The sequence below is a fragment of the Muntiacus reevesi genome, chromosome 22, assembly GCF_963930625.1.
Source record: "Muntiacus reevesi chromosome 22, mMunRee1.1, whole genome shotgun sequence".
Lineage (NCBI taxonomy): Eukaryota > Metazoa > Chordata > Mammalia > Artiodactyla > Cervidae > Muntiacus > Muntiacus reevesi.
In genome coordinates, this window is record NC_089270.1 from 15,690,694 (window position 1) to 15,715,077 (window position 24,384).

Below are 24,384 nucleotides of genomic sequence, written 5' to 3' on the forward strand. Positions count from 1 at the left end.
GTAAAAATGTTTTTAAAGTAACAAAAAAACTCAAGACGTAGCCATGAAAAGCTGAATCCGGACCTTTGTCATATGAATATAGATATATTTCTAGCCTGAATTTTACAATGTCCTCAGAAGTGAGAGTTCTTTGAGAACAAACTTTATCATAGAGGCATATGGAGTAATTACTGGAAAATAGTCAAATAGTTTTAACTTATATTGAATAGCTTTTATGCTTCCCATGAGTAGCACTCCATATAACATGATATCAACCTGTATTTTTATGATGGCAACATGTAATTTCAATCCTTCTATAGGTATTGATGAGTAGAACCCCTTTTTCTCTGCATGGAGCTTACGTGTGACACTTGTCATCATTTCCCATGGTATTTTCAGGAAAGTGACATGGGGAAAAGGAACAAATATTAGGATTTTTCTTTCCCTGTCATATTTCCATGTGAACAACCCCCTAGGTTTTCCATAGCGAAAGGTGTGGAATAATCTTTTGGTGAAATTGACCCTAAACTAATCTGTGTCATAAAACTGAAACAGGTTAGTACTTTATTCTTATATCTGGGCTTATTTTTTCACAAGATATTGTCAGTATTTCTCAAATATACCAGGGGCCACCTGGATTGCAATTACTGTGATGTTTCTTAATGATATCATCTCAAGCATATGCAATCAGAATCTTGCAGATCAATGGGGAGAGGGGAGTAATCTATATTTTTATAAGTTCCCTAAGTTATGAATATTCAGTTTGGGAACTTCAGGTTTTTTTTTTTTATCATGATGCCTAACACATGGCATGCATACCTCCACCTCCTATTACACATTTGTTGCAGATATAAATACAGGGCTAACATAAAGTCACCAAATAATACTCAACACAGTGCCAACTAGCTGCTTGGCTTGCAAGATAAAGTAGTCACTCCTGGAACTTTTCTAAAGACAGTACTCTTAAACAATATTATCTTTAAAAGCATAGTTAAGAATTTGGGGACAAACACTGATATTCTTTAGGTTGTGAATAGATGTCAACATTTTTGCACCGAACATTGAATATCAGGCATAGAGCAGAGTAAAAAGCAAATCTGAATTCAGAAAGGTGTTAACTCTTGAAACCATATTCATCATAAGAAAAAGTAATCAATGGAAAAACAAAACAGAGATAAAATAATTCAAAGGGCATAGTAAAATGAAGCCACTAAACAGCACTTTATGATCCCACTTGAAAGAAAGTGAAGTTGCTCAGTCACATCCGACTTTTTGTGACCCCATGGACTGTAGCCTACCAGCCTCCTCTGTCCATGGGGTTTTCCAGGCAAGGATACTGGAGTGGGTTGCCATTTCCTTCTCCAGGGGATCTTCCCAACCCAGGGATTGAACCCGGGTCTCCTGCATTGCAGGCAGATGCTTTACCATTTGAGCCGCCAGGGAAGCCACTTGATTCCACTTGGTAGCCTCTGAAAGCTTAAATGTACATGGTATAAATTATGACCCCAAATATCCAGAGAACAGTAAGGCATTATTCATACATTAGGCTCAAGGCAGTTTGTTATATATTTTAGGAAGTTTCTTAACCAAGGAAGTTAATGTAAAAGGAGGACATTAAATGTAAGTTCTTGGCTAACTGTCAAAAATTAGCTGGAATGGTTTCCAATCTTAGGATTTCAAATAATCAGTTTTATAATCCATACTTGGTTTCTTTCATCTATTACAATACTACTTATTGAAGATGTTAGTAGTAAATAGTTGTGCATTATCTTATCATACTCTATTTGAGAAACCAAACTTTTTATGACTGTCTTTATGTAGTGAATTTAGAACTAGATGAGAATATTGTCAAGTAATTTCTGCTAGATGACATTTTAAAGTTTTTATTAAATACATTTGATAATTATGTTGTATGATGATTTCTGAACTAGTAGATCAAAAATATGCATTTTTTGCTTTTCTGATGACGACACATGCTGGAATCTGTAGGTATTCATATCCTTACTCATATAGTAGAAAAATGATGACTTATTAGTGTTCTAAAGCAGAGAAATTGTTTTACAAAAATAATTTTGGTTATTCTTTTAAAAAATACTTACTATTTTAAATTAACATAATCATAAAAACCTAGTTAATATTTTCTGTACTTTTAAAAGTATAATCATTGTGGAAATCTGATGATTAAAAAATTCTTTTAAAATGTATCACTTTATTTTCTATTTAAATGTTAATAAAGTTAGTTGTTTTATGTGAATAAGTTGGCCTAATAGATTAAGGAAGCAGTTTCAGAGGCATTCTTTAAGAGGGATTGCCTCTGACAAGCATACGATCAATTTTATGGCAAAATTAAAGTCATATTTACTCCATCAGTTCCAGACTTGCTCTTTTTTCTTACTGGAATCCTTGGAACAAGTCCTGGGTTTAAAGCCAGGAAATATTATTTCTAGTATTGGATTGTATTTGTTTAATTATGATTATAGAGAAAACTCACATGGTTAACTCGGTACATAGTTGTTAATGATGCAATCCTGTGAATGCCTGTAAAACAAGTTCTTAGTGCTTAAATGTACTAGTCATGTTTTTGGGAAGAAAGAGCTTGAAATGGATTGGATAAAATAAAGGCACCCAATTTTAAAGATGACTATACCACATATTTACAGTTAGAACAATCAAGCATTTCATTGCCGATAATAAAGATTAATGTTTCTTTTTGGTAAACCATTACATCAAGGACCATAACAGTGTTTCATCTAAAGAGTGATCTAAGGTAGGAAGATATGCTGAGTGCTTCTAGAGACTTTATTTATAACTTTTAATAAGAAACACTTTAATAGTTCTTGTTTAATTAATTCCAGAACGTTTGACTCTCCTTAAACTTCCCTGGTGGCTCAGCTGGTAAAGAATCTGCCTGCAATGTGGGAGGCATGGGTTCAATTCACGGGTTGGGAAGATGCCTTGGAGAAGGGAACGGTAACCCACTCCAATATTCTGGCCTGGAGAATTCCATGGACTATATTGTCCATTGGGTTGCAGAAAGTCGGACACGATTGAATGACTTTCACTTTTTCTGAAACTTTACTGTAAAAAAAAACGTGCAATTGTTTTGGAAATGTTACTTTAAAAACAATTCACTTTTTAATTAAATAACTGTGTCAAGTATTAGTCACTCAGTAGTGTCCGACTCTTAGTGACCCCATGGACTGTAACCTGTCAGGCTCCTCTGTTCATGGAATTCTCCAGGCAAGAATACCGGAGTGGGTAACCATTCCCTTCTCCAGGGGATCTTCCTACCCAGGGATCAAACCTGGGTCTCCTGCATGATAGGCAAATTGTTTACCATCTGAGCCACCATACTGCTAGCTAAATATAACTATACTAGTATGTTGGAAATACTTTGCTAACTTTGTTAGAAGATTCCTTTACAGAAAATCTGATAACTTCTTTGCCCTGATCAAATCTTTAGAATTCTCAAGAAGCTTGACCACTGATTAAATAATGTCTTGTTAGGACATGATAACTTAACTGTATTAAATAGTAGATCTCTTTTCATAATTTACAGTATAAGCATTGAGGTTTATTTAACTGTATCAATGTTTTCTATTTAAAATATATCTAAGTAATTCTAGTTTACCTATTATCCATAGTACTAACATAAGTTTTTGTCTAAAAGTAATCTTTAACTCTAATCTTTTGCGTTTTTTTACTTTATTCCTAATGATTCTCATTTACTACTATATATTCTCATACACATGGTAACTGAGATGAATTTTTGAGAGATGTTCTTGTTTAATTATTTCTATCATTTTGTAAAGGAATATTCTTCAGTTTTTCCCTCCCTTACTTCATTTCTTGATATTACACAGTCATACTTTTTTTCATCCTAATAACTGAGAGGATATATAATTTAAATTTTATTCAGCTAGATTATAAGAGAAATAAAAGAGCATTTGCAAATTAGCTTGGTTTTACCTTTGTTCAGTCACTTATCTACATTACATTACATATTTATTTTTGTTAAATATAGTTAATTTTGTCTTTTGTCAGGACTGTCCATCTTTTTTAGTTCAATGCTATAGAAAAACTGGGGGTAACAATTTTACAAATCTTAATTAAATAATATTATAGTAACATTCCCCGACCTGTCACAAATTGCATTAGCAGAAATGAATTAACTTTAAAGATAGAGTTATAGAATTAGCAACATTGGAGAGAACTCTGCCTGTGGTATTGGATTTCAGAATTTCTAAGGCCTCTGTCTTTCACTGACACATGGCAAGGAAATCTATTTGAAATCAACTTCTTCCAGTTGACTATTTAGAGTTTTCGTGAGTGGTATTTATCATTCCCAAGCTCTGACATATCAAATATCTATGAAAGATGAAAAAGAAAATCTCAATCAGTGTCAAAGACCCCCAGTTTTGGGAGTACTAGTTTTCATAGAGAGGTAATGTTTTTCTTGTAAAATTCCCCATGTTTAACATGCTTTTGAAACACAGGCACTCGGATGAAATCTGCCTTGAATTGAACATCCTATGTTTACCTTCATATTTCATTGAATATTACAATATTCAGGATACAAGGTACTATTATCAGAAGTAACAAAATGGGTATGAAACTGCAACTGCTTTGATAAACAGAATCTTTTAAGTCTTTGCTGAAGAGGTAATGAGTTATTATCATACTGATTCTATTTGTAATGTGCATGAGTCAAAAAAATTAACAGACAAGGAAATTTCCCATTTTCTAGCGAACCAGAGGAAAAAAGAATCTTATAAAGAATTTAAGAAAAATATAGATGAGTCTAATAAAATATTTATTCATCTCTCATTTTTAGAAAATAAATGATTGGATTAATTTAATGATAATATTATTATGTGTCATTGTAATTTTTCTCTTCCAAATTACATGGCTATATAGAAGTCTAACTCAATAAAAGAAATTCTTGTGTTATTTAAATACCTTACCATTGACACAACCCAAAACATATTTCATGATATTATATTTTGTTATGTAAGGCTAATTTCTCAAAAGTGTATGTGTTCTCAAAGTGAATTTAAAATTCCAGGAGGATTCACTGCCTGACAATCTGATTTTATATTTTTGTCCTTTGTTGTTTTTTTAAAACTTCACTTGTGTTATTGACTGTTCAGAATTCTGAGAAGCAGTTAGTCTCCCAACTAGTGAAAGGCAAGAGCTGGTGGCCTGCACTTGTTTTTGCCCTTAACTATTCAATTCTCAGATATTGACCAGTGGAATAAGGTTATTGAGCAACTAGGAACACCATGTCCAGAATTCATGAAGAAATTGCAACCCACCGTAAGAAACTATGTGGAGAATCGGCCCAAGTATGCAGGACTCACCTTCCCCAAGCTCTTTCCAGATTCCCTCTTCCCAGCGGACTCTGAGCACAATAAACTCAAAGGTAAGCCCTTCAGGGATAACTTCAGAACCACTGCGTGGGTGATGCAGACCATAGAGACACCTCTCCCGATGCTGGGAAAATTGAGCGCAAGAGGAGAAGGAGGCGACAGGGGATGAGATGGTTGGATGGCATCACTGACTCAATGGACATGAGTTTGAGCAAACTTAGGGAGATAGTGAATGATAGGAAAGCCTGTCATGCTGCAATCCATGGGGTCGCAAAGAGTCGGACATGACTTAGCAACTGAACAACAACCTCAATTTAAGAAGAGGTATTTCTAGAAGATCCTCCTTACAAAGGGAGAGTAATCAAGGATTTAAAAATTTTCTGGTTATCTAGAGAGAAGACTAGCAATAAAGTGTGTGACAGTGGTAGGGGTTAACTATTCATGGGCTTATTTAGGATCTAAAATTATTTTGCAATGTTAATGCTAAAAGAACAACATTATATATACATTGAAGCAATTGTTCCAGTTATTTTTATATTCTGGAAAATATTTTAAACACAAGGTTTTCATTAGGGAGGTGGGAGGGGGGATCGGGATGGGGAATACGTGTAACTCTATGGCTGATTCATATCAATGTATGACAAAACCCACTGAAAAAAAAAAAAAAAATTTAAAAAAAAGTCTTGAAACTATAGATGTTTGAGTTTTATTTATATTTTACTAAATGCTTAACCACTATTTTTTATTTTAGAGTGACAAATGAAATTTTTACTTTCACATTTTGTTTTCAACATAAATACTTTCATTAATAAGTAATTTTTTCTACTACTATGTCTGCCATTATGGACTTTAGTAATGAATCTTAATTTCTTACCCACAAAACAGGAATCATAACGACTTCTTTATAGGACTGAAGACAGAATAAATTAGGCAAGGTATAAAGTATAATATAAGCAATATTTTAATATTTTAATTCCTATTCTAACTTAGGACATTTCAGAAATTGGGGATATGAAGCAAATCTGATTTTTTTCCTTTGCTGGGGAAAGGAATCCTATCCCTTAAAATCTCTGTGAACCTGGGCAAGTTATCTAACCTTTCTGTACCTTCTTTAACAAACTAAAGCAGGAAGTGTCTCTTATAGGATCATTGGGAGGGTTAGTTGAATAATTTGTCAAGCGCTTAGAACACTGCCTGTCTCACACTAAATGCTCAGTAACTGTTAGATATAAAAATAATAATTAATATTTATCAATTATAAAATCATTATTTCCAGGGGATCTATGTTGCTATTCAGTTGCTATGTTGTCTCTGACTCTTTGTGACCCCATGGACTGCAGCACACCAGGCTCCTCTGTCCTCTATCTCTTGGAATTTGCTCAAATTCACATGCATTGAGTCAGTGATGCTATCTAACCATCTTATCCTCTTCTACCCTCTTCTCCTTTTGCCTTCAATCTTTCACAGTATCAGGGTCTTTTCCAATGAGTTGGCTCTTCACATCACGTGGTCAAAGTATTGGAACTTCAGCTTCCCCTGCAACCCCATGGACTTTACAGTGCATGGAATTCTCCAGGCCAGAATACTGGAGTGGGGAGCCTTTCCCTTCTCCAGGGGATCTTCCCAACCCAGGGATCAAACCCAGGTCTCCCGCATTGCAGGTGGATTCTTTACCAGCTGAGCCACAAGGGAAGCCCAAGAATACTGGAGTGAGTAGCCTATCCCTTCTTCAGCGGATCTTCCCAACCCAGGAATCGAACCGGGATTTCCTGCATTGCAGGCGGATTCTTTACCAACTGAGCTATTAGGGAATCCCCCCAAAAGGACACATAATTATGAAATTTTACTGCAAATGTTCAGTGGACAATTAATTAGTTACAGATTAAATGTACAGGCTTAATTTATGGTTAATATAGAATTAAATGAGATTGAGAAACCAAAACATAGTGTTACAACTTCCCAGGGTCATATTGTCTTCTCCAGACTTTCATCTGGTAGCTTTTAAATTAAGTAGTGTTGTTTCTGTGTTTGTGACACTTTCGTTGGACAGTTGGGTTTCTCCCTTCAGCTACCTCTGCCACGCTCTGAATTTTATAATTATTAAATTATAATTGCAATACAAAATCAACAAATTATAAAGAATTACACAAATAATCAAAGGGAAGGATTTATTCTACCATTATTAAAGAGCGTAAGACATTTACTTGCAAACAAAAGAATGGAAAATGAAGAATTAAACTCTTTTCCTCTTCCTCATTTTGTCCCTTACAAACGGTGTTGATGATTGTTTCTTGGTGAGATGATTTGGTGTTCCAGTAGTTCATTCTCCTATTGATGAGGAGACCACCCCAACCCTTACTCTTCCAAGAGCAGAAATGTGGGTGATATGAGAACCTGTGGAGTGTGTGAGTCTGGGTATAAAATCAGTTACAAATCAAAGAGGTCTTGAGCCAATGAAATAGACATAGACCTGTTAGGTTAACAATCAGAGAAACTAATACTGAAAATCATTGTGTATTTCTGTACTTTTGTCATTCTTGTGAACTTCAAAGTGTCAGTTTGGAAGTAGCAGAAATTAAGTGTTTAGAATTGCGATCCCCAGAAAATGACTAACAGAAATAAAAAATCTTCCAGTAATTTAACTAGTGATTTTTAAAAATATATAATTAGTATAAATAAATGTGAATATTTTATTAAAATGTAATAACACAAGAAATGCAAATGCTATAAATGTGAAAAATAGATTGCCACATTTTAAATCTAATATAATAAAAATTATGAAGAAGTACATAAAACTAGAAGGGAATACATTAATAATAAGAATGATTGCTTCCAGATGGTGGGGAAGGTTGGATTTTATGTTTTATGTAATTTCAAAACTTTATAATTAACCATATTTCATTAATAATAAACAATTGCTAATTAAAAGTTGGTACATATTCATGAATTCAAACACACTGCCTTTTTCCTAATTTAGCAAACCAGTTTAGACTTTACTTTCTTTAATTTGAAGTTTTGCCATGTTTTGAATAAATTGAATATTTTCATCATAAAAAATTTCCAAATCGGTTTGGATCCTTATTTTCTGAAACATTTTATGTATTTTTGGATATGTTTAGAGCATCCTTTAGAAGAGTTAGGGGCTTCCCTGGTGTCTTAGATGGTAAAGAATCCACCTGTGATGCAGGAGACCATGGTTTGATCCCTGGGTTGGGAATATCCTCTGGAGAAAGGAATGGCTACCCACTCCAGTATTCTTGCCTGGAAAAACCCATGGTCAGAGGAACCTGATGGCTATAGTCCATGGGGTCACACACACACAGTCATACATGACTGAGCAACTAATACACTTCACTCAACAATGTTATTAAATAAATACATTTACTGATTATCACTGTGCAAATTTTTTGTATCCCTAGCATCTGAAACTGTACCTGGCACACAGTAGTTGATGTATATTTAATAAATTGAATATTTAATAAATAAACAAGATTCCCTGCATCAATTTGGTTACTAAGTCTTATGGGTTTTTTCTCTCAGATTTGCCCCCTTCTCTCTATCCTTGAAGCTTCTGCTCCCATTAAAGTCCTCATTATCTCTCCCATTCTCAAAAAGTCACCTATAACTTCCTTGCCTCCTTCTAGATACTGCTTTGTCCTTTTTTGCAGCTCTGAAGTTTTAAAATGAGTGGTGTACACTCACTTCATTTCATTTTAAAAAACAGTTCTTTTAAGTTTATTTTTAATTATGCAAGCAATGCATGTACAAATTTTCTTCCTCTCAGAGGTACCTATGATTTTCAATTTGTCTATGATTCTTGCAGAATTTTTCTATGCATTTACATCCATAAATAAAGAGCGAGAGAAATGTTTGTTGTTTTATTGGGAAGAGGCAGATTTATACAGTAGCATCAGGATCTATGGGTCATTCTGCAGTTATTTTTTGACTTAATACCACGTCCATGTGAATGCATATGAAAATGAAAGTTGCTCAGTCATGTCTGACACTTTGTGACCCCATGGACTGTAGCCTGTCAGGTTTAAAGCTGCCAAACCTAATTGGTACAGGTGGATGACTCTTGAGAGTCCTTTGGACTGCAAGGAGATCAAACCAGTCAATCCTAAAGGAAAGCAGCCCCAAACATTCATTGGAAGGACTGATGCTGAAGCTCCAATACTTTGGCCACCTGATGAGAAGAGCTGACTCATTGGAAAAGACCCTGATGCTGGGAAAGATAGAAGGCAGGAGGAGAAGGCGGTGGCAGAGAATGAGATAGTTAGATAGCATCACCAACTCAATGGGACATGAATTTGAGCAAACTCCAGGCGATGGTGAAGGACAGGGAAGTCTGGTGTGCTGCAGTCCATGGGGTTGCAAAGAGTTGAACATGACTTAGTGACTGAAAACAGCAGCATTTAGATTGTTTAAAATGCTTAATCCTTGACCAATGATTCAGTGAGCATCTTTTCTGGATGCTTTTCCTGAGCATGTGCAATTGTTTCTCTAGACTGTATACCTACAAGTGCAACTGTTGGGTCATAAGGTATTCACATTTAAAATTTTAAAAAATACTCCCAAATGTGTCCTTTAAAAAAATCTTTATCAATTTACACTGCAGCTAACATGAATGAGATTATTGAATATTATGCCATGTTTTATTTGTGCATATTTGATGGATAAAAAATATTTCATTGTTTCATTTTGCGTTTCCCTAAACACTTGGTGAAATTAGCTGATGTTTGGAAGGAAGGTGCTAATTGACTTTTTAAAAAATATTTTTCCCTCCAAAATATTTCCTTGCCAAAATCAAAATTTAACAAATTTTTTTCCTCGTTCATTTTTTTTTCAGCCAGCCAAGCCAGAGACTTGCTGTCAAAGATGCTAGTGATTGACCCAGCAAAAAGGATATCAGTGGATGATGCCTTACAACATCCATACATCAATGTCTGGTACGACCCTGCTGAAGTGGAGGCGGTAAGGTTTAGGCTTGTTTTATTTTCTCTCCACAAGCAAATCATAGTAACTGGGTGCTCCACGGTGTGCAATGAAAGAGAGTTAGAATCCAAAAGAATTCTCATAAAATTCCTAAGTCACAAAGCTACTATCTTCCCTTCTAAAAGTTATTTTCTTCAACCTGTGTCTTGAGTTGCATTTCTTTTTCAGGATTTCCTATGTGAAATGTGATTCAGTCCAACACCTTGGCTATTCATGACATGCTTCCACTAGTTTTTGTTAAATTATTAACACTACTAGTATCTCTTCTTTATGTTTAATGATCAGTCTCTCTTGATGTAATAGAGGATAAGTCTCTTTGCCTCTGTTCTGATCAGGTGCCTGGTTTTAATAAACTGTGGTACTAAGAACATGTATTCTTTTTAATTAACTTATTTATTTTAATTGAAGGATAATTACGAAACCGTGATGGTTTTTGCCATACATCTACTTGAATCAGTCACAGGTATACATGTGTCCCCCCCATCTTGAACCCTCCTGCCCCCCACATCTCTCCCCACCCTATCCCTCTGGGTTGTCCCAGAGCACTGGCTTCATGCATCGAGCTTGTACTCGTCATCTGTTTTATATATGGTAATGTACATGTTTCAGTGCTGTTCTCTCAAATCATCCCACCCTTCCCTTCTCCCACTAAGTCGAAAAGTCTGTTCTTAAAATCTGTGTCTCCTTTGCTGCCTTGTATAGATCATCATTACTTTCTTTCTAAATTCCATATATATGTGTTAATATACAGTATTTGTCTTTCTCCTGACTTACTTCACTCTATATAATGGACTCTAATTTCATCCACCTTATTAGAACTGATTCTAATAGATTCCTTTTTATAACTGAGTAATACTCCATTGTGTATATGTACCACAACTTCCTTATCCATTCATCTGCTGATGGGCATCTAGGTTGCTTCCATGTCCTAGCTATTGTAAATAGTGTTGCAATGAACACTATGCATGTTGGGTTACATGAATGGGGTGCATGTGTCTCTTTCAGTTCTGGTTTCCTCAGGGTATATGCCCAACAGTGGGATTGCTGGATCGTATGGCAGTTTTGTTCCCAGTTTTTTTAGGAATCTCCTCACTGTTCTCTCAAGTGGCTGTACCAGATTGCATTCCCACCAACAGTGAGTGTAAGAGGGTTCCCTTTTTTCCACACTCTCTCCAGCATTTACTGTTTGTAGCCTTTTCCATGATGACCTTTCTGACCGGCATGAGAGGATACCTCATTGTGGTTTTGATTTGTATTTCTCTAATACTGAGTGATATTGAGCATCTTTTTCATGTGTTTATTAGCCATCTGCATATCTCCTTTGGATAAGTCTGTTTAAGTATTTTGCCCACTTCTTGATTGGGTGTTCGATTTTCTGGTATTGAGCTGCACAAGCTCCTTGTATGTTTTGGAGATGAATTCTTTGTCAGTTGTTTCATTTGCTGTTGTTCTCTCCCATTCTGAAGGCTGTCTTTTCACCTTGCCTATAGTTTCCTTCATTGTGCAAAAGCAGAACATTTAGATTGTAAAGCGTTTACTAGGCCATTGGTGCCTTCGTGAAGCTTTGCATAAATTAGATAAGAAAAATTGGGTATTTCAATAAGGCCACTGTCTCAGGTTGGTTCTAAGTTGACTGTCATAGGAAGGTATATCTCCATATTTTCCACTGAGACACAGTATAAGAATATTCTCAGAAGCATAACTCTTTAATTTTTTGCCTATCTCCTTTTCTCTGAGTAGATCCTGGGCTGCTCAGGAAACAGGGCTATTGTTTTGCGCGTGTATGTTCAATAGGCCTCCCAATAGGAATGTCCTTCTGTCCCTCTTTTAAACTTTACTATCAACAGTGTTACCTTCTCCCATCAAAATCTCACATTCTTTGAAAACCTGTGCTAAATGATCTCATTTTCCTTTAGTACCTTTCATAGTACCTTCAAATTACTTTGTTTGAATTGGTCATTAATTTTCTATTTGAAATACTCCTTCTATTTGTTTTCTTGTGAACTTCACTATGCACCAAGTTATTCTGGCCCAGCCAAAGCTTGCTTTTTTTGGCTTTTTTGTTCTGCTTCACTGTGTCAGAGATGCTAGGCTCAAGCTGGCATTAATTCTCATCCCTTCTTTACTGGGCAATTGAGAGCTAAAGGACGATAATAAAGATCAGGTAGAATCAAACTTTATGGACATAATATTTAAAAAGCAACTTTTCATAGTAACTCAGTTCTTAAGCATTACAAAATTTCTGAGAAAGTAGTTCAGTGATAAATGACTTTCCTGTGTGGAAACTGAGGTATAACATTCTAGCATTTTCTTAAGACCTTCTTTCTTAAGCAGCTTTACAATGATGGTGAAATTTTAATTTGCTTCAAATTAATTTTAGTCACTTGACTTGATTTTTACAAAATTTTGTTGTTCAGTCAATCAGCTGTGTCCGACTCTTTGAGACCCTATGGACTGCAGCACACCAGGCTTCCCTGTCGTTCACCTTCTCCTGGAGCTTGCTCCAACTCACGTCCATTGAATCAGTGATGCCATCCAATCATCTCATCCTCTGTCGTCCCCTTCTCCTCCTGCCTGTATTTCTATTTTATATGTTTTCTAAAGGATGCATGAGCTTCCCTCATAGTTCAGCTGGTAAAGAATCCACCTGCAATGCAGAAGACCCTGGTTTGATTCCTGTGTTGGGAAGATCCCCTGGAGGAGGGCAAGGTAACCCACTCCAGTATTCTTGCCTGGAGAATCCCTATGAACAGAGGAGTCTGGCAGGCTACAGTCCATGGGGTTGCAAAGAGTTGGACATGACTGAACAGCTAAGCACAGCACAGCGCAAAGGATACACAGCTATACAGTTTGATGAGTAAAACCAATACTATAGACTCAACACTTGGAAGCAAATCTTTTCTCCTGAACTCATAATGTAAGAATCACTGCAGTTGCCTTAAGAGTTTTTAAGAAGTGTACACAGAATGTAGCAAGTGAACCCTTGATACTACCTATTTATTTCCAATTTATTCTTATGTTAATTTGCAGTTAATATTTTTCTAGACTTTCAACTCAGTTTAGTTCAGTTCAGTTCAGTTTTGCATAGTCATCTCTGACTCTTTGCGACCCCATGGACTGCAGCACACCAGGCTTCCCTGTCTATAGCCTACTCCTGGAGTTTGCTCAAACTCATGTGCATCAAGTCAGTGATGGCATCCAACCATCTTGTCCTCTGTCGTCCCCTTCACCTCCTGATTTCAACCTTCTCCAGTATCAGGGTCTTTTCTAAAGAGTCAGTTCTTTGCATCAGGTGGCCAAAGTATTGGAGCTTCAGCTTCAGATCAGTCCTTCCAACGCATATTCAGGACTGATTTCCTTTGGGACTGACTAGTTTGTTCTCCTTGCAGTCCAAGGGACTCTCGAGAGTTTTTCCAACACCACAGTTCAGAAGTATCAATTCTTCAGTGCTCAACTTTCTTTATGGTCCAACTCTCACATCCATACATGACTACTGGAAAAACCATAGCTTTGACTACACAGACCTTTGTTGGCAAAGTAATGTCTATGCTTTTTAATATGCTGTCTAGGTTGGTCATAGCTTTTCTTCCAAGGAGCAAGCATCTTTTAATTTCATGGTTGCAGTCACCATCTGCAGTTATTGTGGAACCCAAGAAAATAAAGTCTGACACTGTTTTCACTCTTTACCCATCTATTTGCCATGAAGTGATGGGACCAGATGCCATGATCATCGTTTTTTGACTGCTGAGTTTTAAGCCAACTTTTTCAGTCTCCTCTCTCACCTTCATTAAGAGGCTCTTTAGTTCCTGTTTGCTTTCTGCCATTAAGGTAGTGTCATCTGCATAGCTGAGGTTATTGATATTCCTCCCGGCAATCTTGATTTCAACTTATGCTTCATCCAGCCTGGCATTTCTCATGATGTACTCTGCATATAAGTTAAATAAGCAGAGGGTTAATATACAGCCTTTACAGTCCTTTCCCAGTTTTGAACTAGCCCACGTTTCCATGTCTAGTTCTAACTGTTGCTTCTTGACCTGCATACAGGTTTTGCAGTAGGCAGGTATGGGGTCTGGTATTCTCATCTCTTTAAGAATTTTCCACAGTTTGTTGTAACCCACACAGTTAAAGGCTTTAGCATAGTCAATAAAACAGACATAGATGTTTTTACGGAATTCTCTTGCTTTTTCTATGATCCAACGGTTATTGGCAATTTTATCTCTGGTTCTTCTGCCTTTTCTAAATAAAATCCCTAAAATTAAATATTCTTAGTTTAATTCTAATGCTCTTAAAACTGAAAAAACTAGTGTTCTTACAACTGAAAACTAGAATCTCTTCCAATCTCTCATTCTTGGGAAATACTTCAAATATATTCCTGGGGTAGAATGAAATAATGAAATAAGAGAAAATATGATGTAGACATATGTGAAAATTAAGCATGATTTTTTTTCCTCATAATTTTTGAGGTTATGCTGATGAAATTTTAGATAAACATAAATTATTTGAAATTACTGCTCAGTTATTTTGATAGCTGGAATCATGTTGCATATATATTTTTCCTTTCATGTAATGTAATGTGTATAATATGTTTTTAATGGATTGTGGCCTAGAGTTTAATTGGAGTCATAAAGTCTGTATTTGTAATTCACTGGTAATTATGTTGCCTATAAAAGAGACAGTTGCTTAGAATCTATAACATCATATTAATGAATAGTTTCAATGGGTTCTTAAATTAATTTTAACTTCTTATGAAAAATTCCTCTCAAGTATAGAAAGATCAAATTTAGGGTGCTTATAAGGCTAGAATCTTTTTCTCAGTCATTTCAATATTGCCAAACTAAGCTTCTTTGGAGGAAAAGAGGGGCAAATAGAGGGAAATAAAGGAGAAAGTGCAAAAGAATATGATGTCTTCAGGAAAAATAGAGGGTAGAGAAATGCTATGTGTATTAATCAGTTAATCATACTACAAGCTATCTTATCACGTTTCCAAAAGTGCCAAAGTACCAAACTGAAAAGAGAAGAGCATATGAATGCTGTCATAACGCTAAGAGAGAAAATTATTCATGTAACAATGAAGTTGAAAGTGTAAAAAGTTGAATGTCAAGGTTAATATTCATCTCTTTGTGTAACAGAACATCAAATTTGAAGTTAGAACTGTTCAGATTATTAGCAAGTTCTTATTCAAGCAATGTTCAGAGCAACAGAAAAATATGTTCCTCAAACACAAAGGCCACATTTACTGTCAATACTTTTTCATGAAACGATTGGGAGGTATTCTCACTGTTTCAGTATTCATTAAGAAGAGTTTGATATCAGACATAAATGCCATTTATTGAGTTGTTTGCATCATCACAGATGTGGAAAGATGCATTAGGTTTGAATTCCTGTTCTGTCACTTACAAGCTGGCCTAGTTCAAGCTTCTTGTCTCAGCTCTGTTTTCTTAACTAGAAATGGAGAATAATCATACATATTGTAGAGTGTTCTTCAGGAATTTAGAGCTAATGTAAATAAAGTACTTTGTACAGTGCTTGGTAACCAGTAAATATCACACAAATTCTTATTCTCATAATCATTACTATTACTATTATGATTTTTACTTGCATGCCTTTGCTCTTTGTGTGTGTGTGTGTGTGTGTGTGTGTGTGTGTGTGTGTGTGAGTCAGTCATGTCTGACTCTGCAGCCCCATAGACTGTAGCCTGTCAAACTCCTCTGTCCATGGGATTCTCCAGGCAAGAACACTGGAGTGAGTTGCCATTTCCTTCTCCAGGGGATCTTCCTGACTCAGGGATCGAACCCAGGTCTCCTGCATTGCAGGCAGATTCTTTACTGACTGAGCCATCAGGGAAGTCTGCTCAAGCCTTTGCTACCTTTTGATGTTCTGAAAAATAGATATATTTGTTGAAAAAGAGGAGCTGGTCAAGAAACTATAGAAATACTCTACATTTTTAAAAAAATCACTAAAATCCATCTAGTTCCTGTAAGATTTTAAATAGTTGGCTCTTATTTATTTATTTACTTTGCTGATGTAGACCCTCCACATATAAGAAAATCCAGTGTCATTAAATTAAGCCAACATAAAGACAAATTATGGGGCTTCCCAGGTGACTCCGGTGATAAAGAATTCACCTGCCATTGCTGGAGACACTGGTGGAAAATTCCATGGACAGAGGAGCCTGGTGGACTAGAGTCCATGGGGTCACAAAGAGTCAGACACAACTGAGAATGCAGGCATGCATGCAAAGATAAATTATATTGTTCACAAATCTTCATTATAACTATTGATATCTTTAAGAAACTAGTGCATAGTCAGGACAATTTTAGGGAATCAGCTTGACATTTTCTCTGTGCTCTGTTGGAGGGAAATACAGAGACAGTAGGGATCAGCTGCCTTGTTTGCTATCATATTCTTGAGTTTAGAAACCCTGCTAGGATACAGGTGACTCTCACCTTGCAACCCCTGAGAATAGGCATATGGATACACTTCAGGAGGATTTTTGTGAACTGCAAGCTAAGGAGGAGTCAATTAACTCTGTCTCAGGGCATATAAAAAAGGAACTTAAGAAAAGTATGAAATGTGACCTTTTTTTTAAAAACATAGTTTTAGCTTTTTCGGAAACTTCTGAGCACCCTATGAAAGCTCATGATTATAGGAAACTTACTAAGGGCATCTGTAATTCTTCTATGTTGGAGATAGGGGGAGGAAGATGGAGGGGAGGAAGAAGGGAGGGAGAAATGCTTGGCCACCAAACCAAAGACATCCAAACTCAAAGGCATCATCATGGGACTTCCCTGGTGGTCCACTGGCTAAGACTCCATGTTCACAATCCAGGGGGCCCAGGTTCGGGCCCTAGATCCCACATGTCTGGTCGGGGACCTAGATCCCACATGTCGCACCTAAGAATTAATATGCCACAACAAAGATCCCAGAGTAGCCAAGTAAATAAATACTCAAAGTAATCATCATGAGGATCTCAATTAGGAACTTACCATGCTAGAGAAGGACATTCATTTCTCAATTCATGATAAAAAGGAAGGCTTCTGACCTGACACTAGAACTATTGTCTCAGGAGGCACTGCTCCTGGGGGCCAGGCTCATGGCCAGCAGTGATCAGGTCCACTGTTGGAAGGCTCTGTCTCTGAGAAGCCCAGATACAGTCCTAAATGGTCAAAACATCACTCTGGGAAACTGGACAGAGGGACAGGTTGAACCAGTCAGGCAACTGGTATCTGAGAATTCTGCCCTCCAGTTGGCAAGCCACAGATACTTGAAGGTATAGAGGAGGTGTGGCAGGCAGCCCAAACCTTCTGCCTGGTGACCGAGTCAAAGTGACAGGAGAGAATGCTAGAAGAGAGGCTTGAAACATGGGCCTCAGCTGAGGATGGGCTAGAGAGAGAGGTTGGGGATATAAGTATACGTGCCATCCATGTAGAGATCAAGGGAAGAGGTGTGGCTTATCCAATCCAGTTTCAGTGGCGTGTGATTAGGGAAGCAAAGCCAGTGCTGAACTTATTTGTTATTTCTTAGCCAATTCAAGATTAATTTGGGAATTGGGACAAGGCTGTGTGGGAATTTAATCTACCTATATAGACCCTAAATTAAACAACCTGGTTGTCAGCTCCCCAGTGAGGCTAACCCGGGAAACAAGAGTACACTTACATGTATTAGTGCTGAAGTTCAATTAAAATAAGCATGGAGAAAATGTAAGCCCAGAATAGTCAGTAATGTTACAAATTTACTGCCTATTTATAACATAAGGTAATTAATAGAGCCTTAAATGTTTTATTAATATTTACCATTACATTGCTCTAGGGATTATGTTATTTTTGTGAGCACTGAAAATATAGGAACAAGCTAACCTGACTATTATAAACTGTTTACTGCAAGACCATCATAGATTTCATGTTCTTTGAGCAGTGTTACTCTCTGACATTATTTTATTTATCTTGTCTGCCTTTGTATCTTATTGGTCATTACCATAGTGAGCACACGGAAGAGATGACCAACCATACAGGAAATATGCACTATTGTTAATCTTTTTGTGACATGGATATGTAAATTTTAATGTTGCATTTGTCTAGAAATTTATTCAAGGTAAATCTTAAATGAGAGCTTAAAGATCAATGTAGAATGTTTTCGTGCTACAGTTCATCCAATGTCAGCATCCAGAGTATCAACTCTACAATTATGAACAGCGACAGGCACCCAGATCAGAAACCATGAGGAGGAGAGTAGAATAGGGCTAGGTGTGGAATCAGAAAGCATCGAAAAGAGAATCAGAAGCCTGTGTTAAAGTAGCACGGATTCCAGAGCTTGGTCTGAGCAATCCAGAGTGAGGGCTGACTCAGATGTGAACAAATCACATAGGGCAGGGCGGGCACATCAGACCAGTTCAGGAGAAACATGTACTCTAAGGTCAGAGGTCTGGGTAGATACCACCCTACAGGGCATGTATACAGAGGCAAAGCTAAGAACATTTTTCTGATCACAGGGAAAAAGTCAAGAACAGATATGCGTTTCTCTCTCTCTCCTTTTAAATTTTAACCATATTTAACTGTACAGCTCAGTGGCACCAAGAATGTTCGCATCGTTGTGCAATTCTCACCATCATCTATCTCCCGAATTTTTCAACTTCCTACACTGAATCTCTGTCTCCATTAAACATTAACTCCTCACCTGCCTTGCCCTCCCCACTCCAACTCCACCTTCTGGTCCCTGGCATCCACCAATGTACTTTCTGACTTTCTAAATTTGACTATCGAATTGTTGTTCAGTCACTTAGTCATGTCCGACTTTTTGCGATCCCATGGACGGCAGCACTCCAGGCTTCCATGTCCTTCACCATGTCCCAGAGTTCACTCAAACTCATGTCATGATGGATGGCATCACTGACTCGATGGACGTGAGTTTGAGCAAGCTCCAGGAGTTGGTGATGGAAAGGGAAGCTTGGCACGCTGCAGTCCATGGGGTTGCAAAGAGTCAGACATGACTGAGCAACTGAACTGAATTGAGCTGAACATGTCCACTGAGTCAGTGATGCCATCCAACCATCTCATCCTCTGTCATTCCCTTCTCCTTCTGCCTTCAATATTTCCCAGCATCAGGGTCTTTTCCAATGAGTCGACTCTTCGCATCAGGTGACCAAATTATTGGAGCTTCAGCTTCAGCATTAGTCCTTACAATGAATGTTCAGAGTTGATTGCCTTTAGGATTGACTGGCTTGATCTCCTCGCAGTCCAAGGGACACTCACGAGTTTTTTCCAGCACTATATAATTTGAAGGCATCAATTCTTCAACACTCAGCCTTCCTTTTTATGGTCCAACTCTCACATCCATTCAAGACCACTGGAAAAACCATAGCTTTGATATACAAATATACAGCTTTGTCAGCAAAGTAACCTCTCTGTTTTTTAATATACTGTCTGGGTTTGTCGCAGCTTTTCTTCCAAGGAGCAAGCATCTTTTAATTTCAAGGCTGCAATCACTGTACACAGTGATTTTAGAGCCCAAGAAAATAAAGTCTGTCACTGTTTCCATCGTTTCCCCATCTATTTGCCATGAAGTGATGGGACTGGATGCCATGATTTTCATTTTTTGAATGTTGAGTTTTAAGCCAACTTTTCACTCTCTCTTTCACTTTCATCAAGAGGCTCTTCAGTTCCTTTTCATTTTCTGCCATTAGGGTGGTGTCATCTGCATATCTGAAGTTACTGATATTTCTCCTGGCAATCTTGATCCCAGCTTGTGCTTCATCCAGTCGGGCGTTTCACATTATGTACTCTATATATAATAAGCAAGGTGACAATATGCAACATTGACGTACTCCTTTCCCAATTTGGAACCAGTCCATGGTTCCCTGTCTGGTTATAACTGTTGCTTCTTGACCTGCATACAGTTTTCTCAGGAGGCAGGTAAGGGGGTCTGGTATTACCATCTCTTAAAGAATTTTGCAGTTTGTTGTGATCCATACAGTGAAAGGCTTTAGCATAGTCAATGAAGCAGAAGTACATGTTTTTCTGGAACTCTCTTGCTTTTCCTATGATCCAACATTTGTTGTCAATTTGATCTCTGGTTCCTCTGCCTTTTCTAAATCTAGCTTGTAAATCTGGAAGTTCTCAGCTCACTAGGGGTTAACTTGAAAGATTTTGAGCATTACCTTGCTACCATGTGAAATGATGGCAGTTGTTCAGTAGTTTGAACATTCTTTGACATTGCCTTTCTCTGGGATTGGAATGAAAACTGACTTTTTCCAGACTTGTGGCCAGTGTTGAGTTTTCCAGATTTGCTGGCATATTGAGCACAGCACTTACACAGCATCATCTTTCAGGATTTGAAATAGCTCAACTGGAATTCCATCATCTCCACCAGCTTTTTTCATAATGATGCTTCCCAAGGCTCACTTGACTTCACACTCTAGGATGTCTGGCTCTAGGTGAGTGATCACACCATTGTGGTTATCTGGGTCATTAAGATCTTTTTTGTATAGTTCTACTGTGTATTCTTGACACCTCTTCTTAATATCTTCTGCTTCTGTTAGGTCCGTGTCATTTCTGTCATTTATTTTGCCCATCTTTGCCTGAAATACTCCCTTGGTATCTCTAATTTTCTTGAAGAGATCTCTGGTCTTTCCCATTCTATTGTTTGTCTCTATTTCTTTGCATTGATCACTTAGGAAGGCTTTCTTATATCTCCTTGCTATTCTCTGGAACTTTGCATTCAGATGGGAATCCTTTTCCTTTTCTCCTCTGCCTTCTACTTCTTTTCTTTTCTCAGCTACTTGTAAGATCTCATCAGACACTTTTTTTTTTTTGCATTTCTTTGATTAGGCACACTTAATCTGCAGAGAAGACTCTGGCAGTTGGAAGAGGATCTCACTGGGTAAAAGTGAAGTAAACATTACCCCTAGATATTCCTAATAATTATTTCATTTTTGCAATTATCTTGTGATTTCTTACCAGGAAATCATGGATACTATGCCAACCTGAGTGTCTTGGCAAGACAGCGTTTCTCATTGGATTTTCAACGGAATATGTGTACTTTCTTGTGTATGTTGGTATCACTTTTTCAGTTGTTTGTTGTATGGTTGATGAGGAGCCTACAGCTTGTGGAGCCAATGCTGAACAGCCCATGCATGGGGACATGAGGGACTCAACCATTTGTTTTCCTTTAGGTTGTTTTCATTCTACTTTTTTGTTGCCAAGTAGGTAAAACACACCAAAAAAGACCACTCTGTCATTTTTTCTTCCCATTCACTTCTTGGTTGGTTCTTTGTTCTTTGTTCTTTGTCATTCCTTCTCTTATTGGCCCTTTTTCTTCATCCAGCTTCTACAGAGTTATTCACATTTATTTTGATTATTTATTAACAATTTAGTATTTATTCACTCTGCAAATATTTTTTAAACCCAAACTGTGTTTCCCACACTGACCTAGTTTCTGGTGATTCAGCAGTGAATTAAAAACAAAACAAAACAAAAATAGTGCCTGCTTTTACTGATCTTCTAATTCTCTTGAATATATCTTGAATATTCAGTTAATAGCTAATGAAGATTTTTATTGATTGGGAATTTTATAACTTATCATCTCTGGACCCAAATGACTCCGAATGTAGGTTATCTACCTTACTTGACTATTTAACTTGTTTAATATGTAAGATTCTGAATGTAAGAAGAATCTTTAGTAATTGTCCCTCAACATTAACTAGGTATAACTAGATAGCAATGACCATCTTCCAATCCTTGACGTGATGTGCATCAATTACTTTGAAACCTGTTTAACAAATTATGATAGTCTATCTCTAGCTGTGATATTGAAAAAACTATTTGACTTTGAATACAAATCAGTGTATGTATGTTTTAGTAACTGTAACACATAGATTATTAATGAATAATCAAAGAATCCTAAAGTTGGCATACTAAGTAAAGACTTCATGTGTTGTTTAAAGGTTCATCTATAAATATATTGACTATCTGGGGCCTTCCAAATATTTCAAGTTATTGAGGATGATGGTGGGAAATTATTCTCCTTTTCTACTTCTAATTCTCCTGAATATATAGTAAAAGCTAATATTATTTGATTACAAATATCCTGTATTAACTCGTTCTATTACTTACTTCATGAATGAGTTGTTGTTCATATTATCTTTATCTTCACTAACTATGGTTTAACCAGCTATCTTCTACCACATTGTTTTAGGAACTTCTTATGGAGTCCATAAGAAGTTCCTAAAACAATGTGGTGAAAAATAGGCTTATACCTCTTTCCCTTCAGCACGCCACTGAAGATCCTGGTGTCACCACGGGCCGCCGCCCCGCCCGGTGTTACTGGTATTGTAAGAACAAGCGTACCCAAAGTCCCGCTTCTGCCGAGGTGGCCCTGATGCTAAGATCCGCATCTTCGACTTGGGACGTAAGAAGGCCAAAGTGGATGAGTTCCTACTCTGTGGCCACGTGGCGTCAGATGAGTAGGAGCAGCTCTCCTCTGAAGCCCTGGAGGCTGCCCGTATTTGTGCCAACAAGTACATGGTGAAAAGCTGTGGCAAAGATGGTTTTCACATCCGAGTGCGGCTCCACCCCTTCCGTGTCATCCGCATCAGCAAGATGTTGTCTTGCGCTGGAGCTGATAGACTCCAGACAGGTATGTGCGGTGCCTTTGGAAAGCCCCAGGGCACAGTGGCCAGGGGGCACAGTGGCCAGGTCATAATGTCCATCCGCACCAAGCTGCAGAACAAGGAGCATGTGATTGAAGCCCTCCGCCGCGCCAAGTTCAAGTTCCCGGCCGTCAGAAGATCCACATCTCCAAGAAGTGGGGATTTACCAAGTTCAATGCGGATGAATTTGAGAACATGGTGGCAGAAAGCGACTCATCCTGGACGGCTGTGGGGTCAAATACATCCCTAATCGTGGTCCCCTGCACTCATGAGCAACAGCTCTGTTCCCTCCTTAATCACGCTCACCAATAAATGCTATTTCCTGTCAAAAAAAAAAAAAAAAAGGCTTGTAAATATTTTCAATTATAAATGCATTAAATGCATTCTGCTAGACTCAGAATGAATGTAAATTTAGGAATGAGAAAAATATGAGCCACTGTGAATATGAACTCGATGCCCCTCATGTTCAAAGAGCCTCAGCAGTTTACATTTTGGTGATAAACCACTGGATAAGAGGTGAATGTGCTTGCTTCAAATATTTTACAATCTCTTTATTAATTCAATGAGTCTAACACCATTAAACATGAAGTATCTAGAAGAGATGATATAAAAGAGTTATAAATGAAAACAACTATATAGGCTGTGTCTCTCCTATTGAGGGGAAAGGAGATTAAAATCTTTGTAACTGACATTTCTCTTTGGTGAGTATATCAAAAGGTTAGGCCATCTCCTCAAGACAACTTCTGAATAAGTAATCAATCTAAAATTCACTAACCACTGTTTTTTGTTTCCTGATTTTGCCTGGGGAATATAGACACATGCTTAAAGGGTTAATGGGTGTTACTTTTTTTTTTTTTTTTTTTGCCTTTAGTGTGCCTGAGAAAGAAGCCAGTTTGAATATGAAGTTTATGATATAAAATTTAATAGAAACTCTCAACTATTAATACAAAGAAAGAACTTTTACATATATAAGTAAACATGCATGCATGTTCAGTTGCTTCAGTAGTGTCTGATTCTTTGCAACCCTATGGACTGTAGCCCACCAGGCTCCTCTGTCCATGGATTTGTCCAGGCAAGAATACTGGAGTGGGTTGCCATGCCCTCCTCCAGGGAATCTTCCTGACCCAGTTTTCAAACTCATATCTCCTGCATCTCCTGCATTGCAGGCAGATTCTCTACCCACTGAGCCACCTGGGAAGCCCTTAAATAAACATAACCTGCAACCTTTATGCTATTTAAGAGTTTTTTGGTGTAATCTAAAATTTTTATTGGGAAAAAAGAACTCTATTTCACCAATGTAGTAAGATAACTAGTGTCTCTTAACATTTAATGGATAAAAAGCCTTCAGTGCTTTTCTTTAAAGCAAAAAAACTACATGACACTATGTCTCTGACTATG

The 24,384-nt window shown here is 37.3% G+C and overlaps 1 protein-coding gene and 1 pseudogene across 3 annotated transcripts in view; both read left to right on the forward strand.

Annotated features, from left to right (window-relative positions):
* Positions 1–24,384, forward strand: part of MAPK10 (mitogen-activated protein kinase 10) — a 164,171-nt gene that overhangs the window by 97,571 nt on the left and 42,216 nt on the right. For 2 of the 3 annotated variants that reach the window (XM_065914234.1, XM_065914235.1), the window contains exons 8-9: positions 5,219–5,401; positions 10,198–10,322. In XM_065914234.1, the coding sequence (XP_065770306.1) occupies positions 5,219–5,401; positions 10,198–10,322 (308 nt within the window). The remainder of the gene's footprint in view (positions 1–5,218; positions 5,402–10,197; positions 10,323–24,384) is intronic. The other variant, XM_065914236.1, reaches the window with a different exon arrangement.
* LOC136153049 (large ribosomal subunit protein uL16-like) lies at positions 17,362–23,258 on the forward strand (annotated as a pseudogene).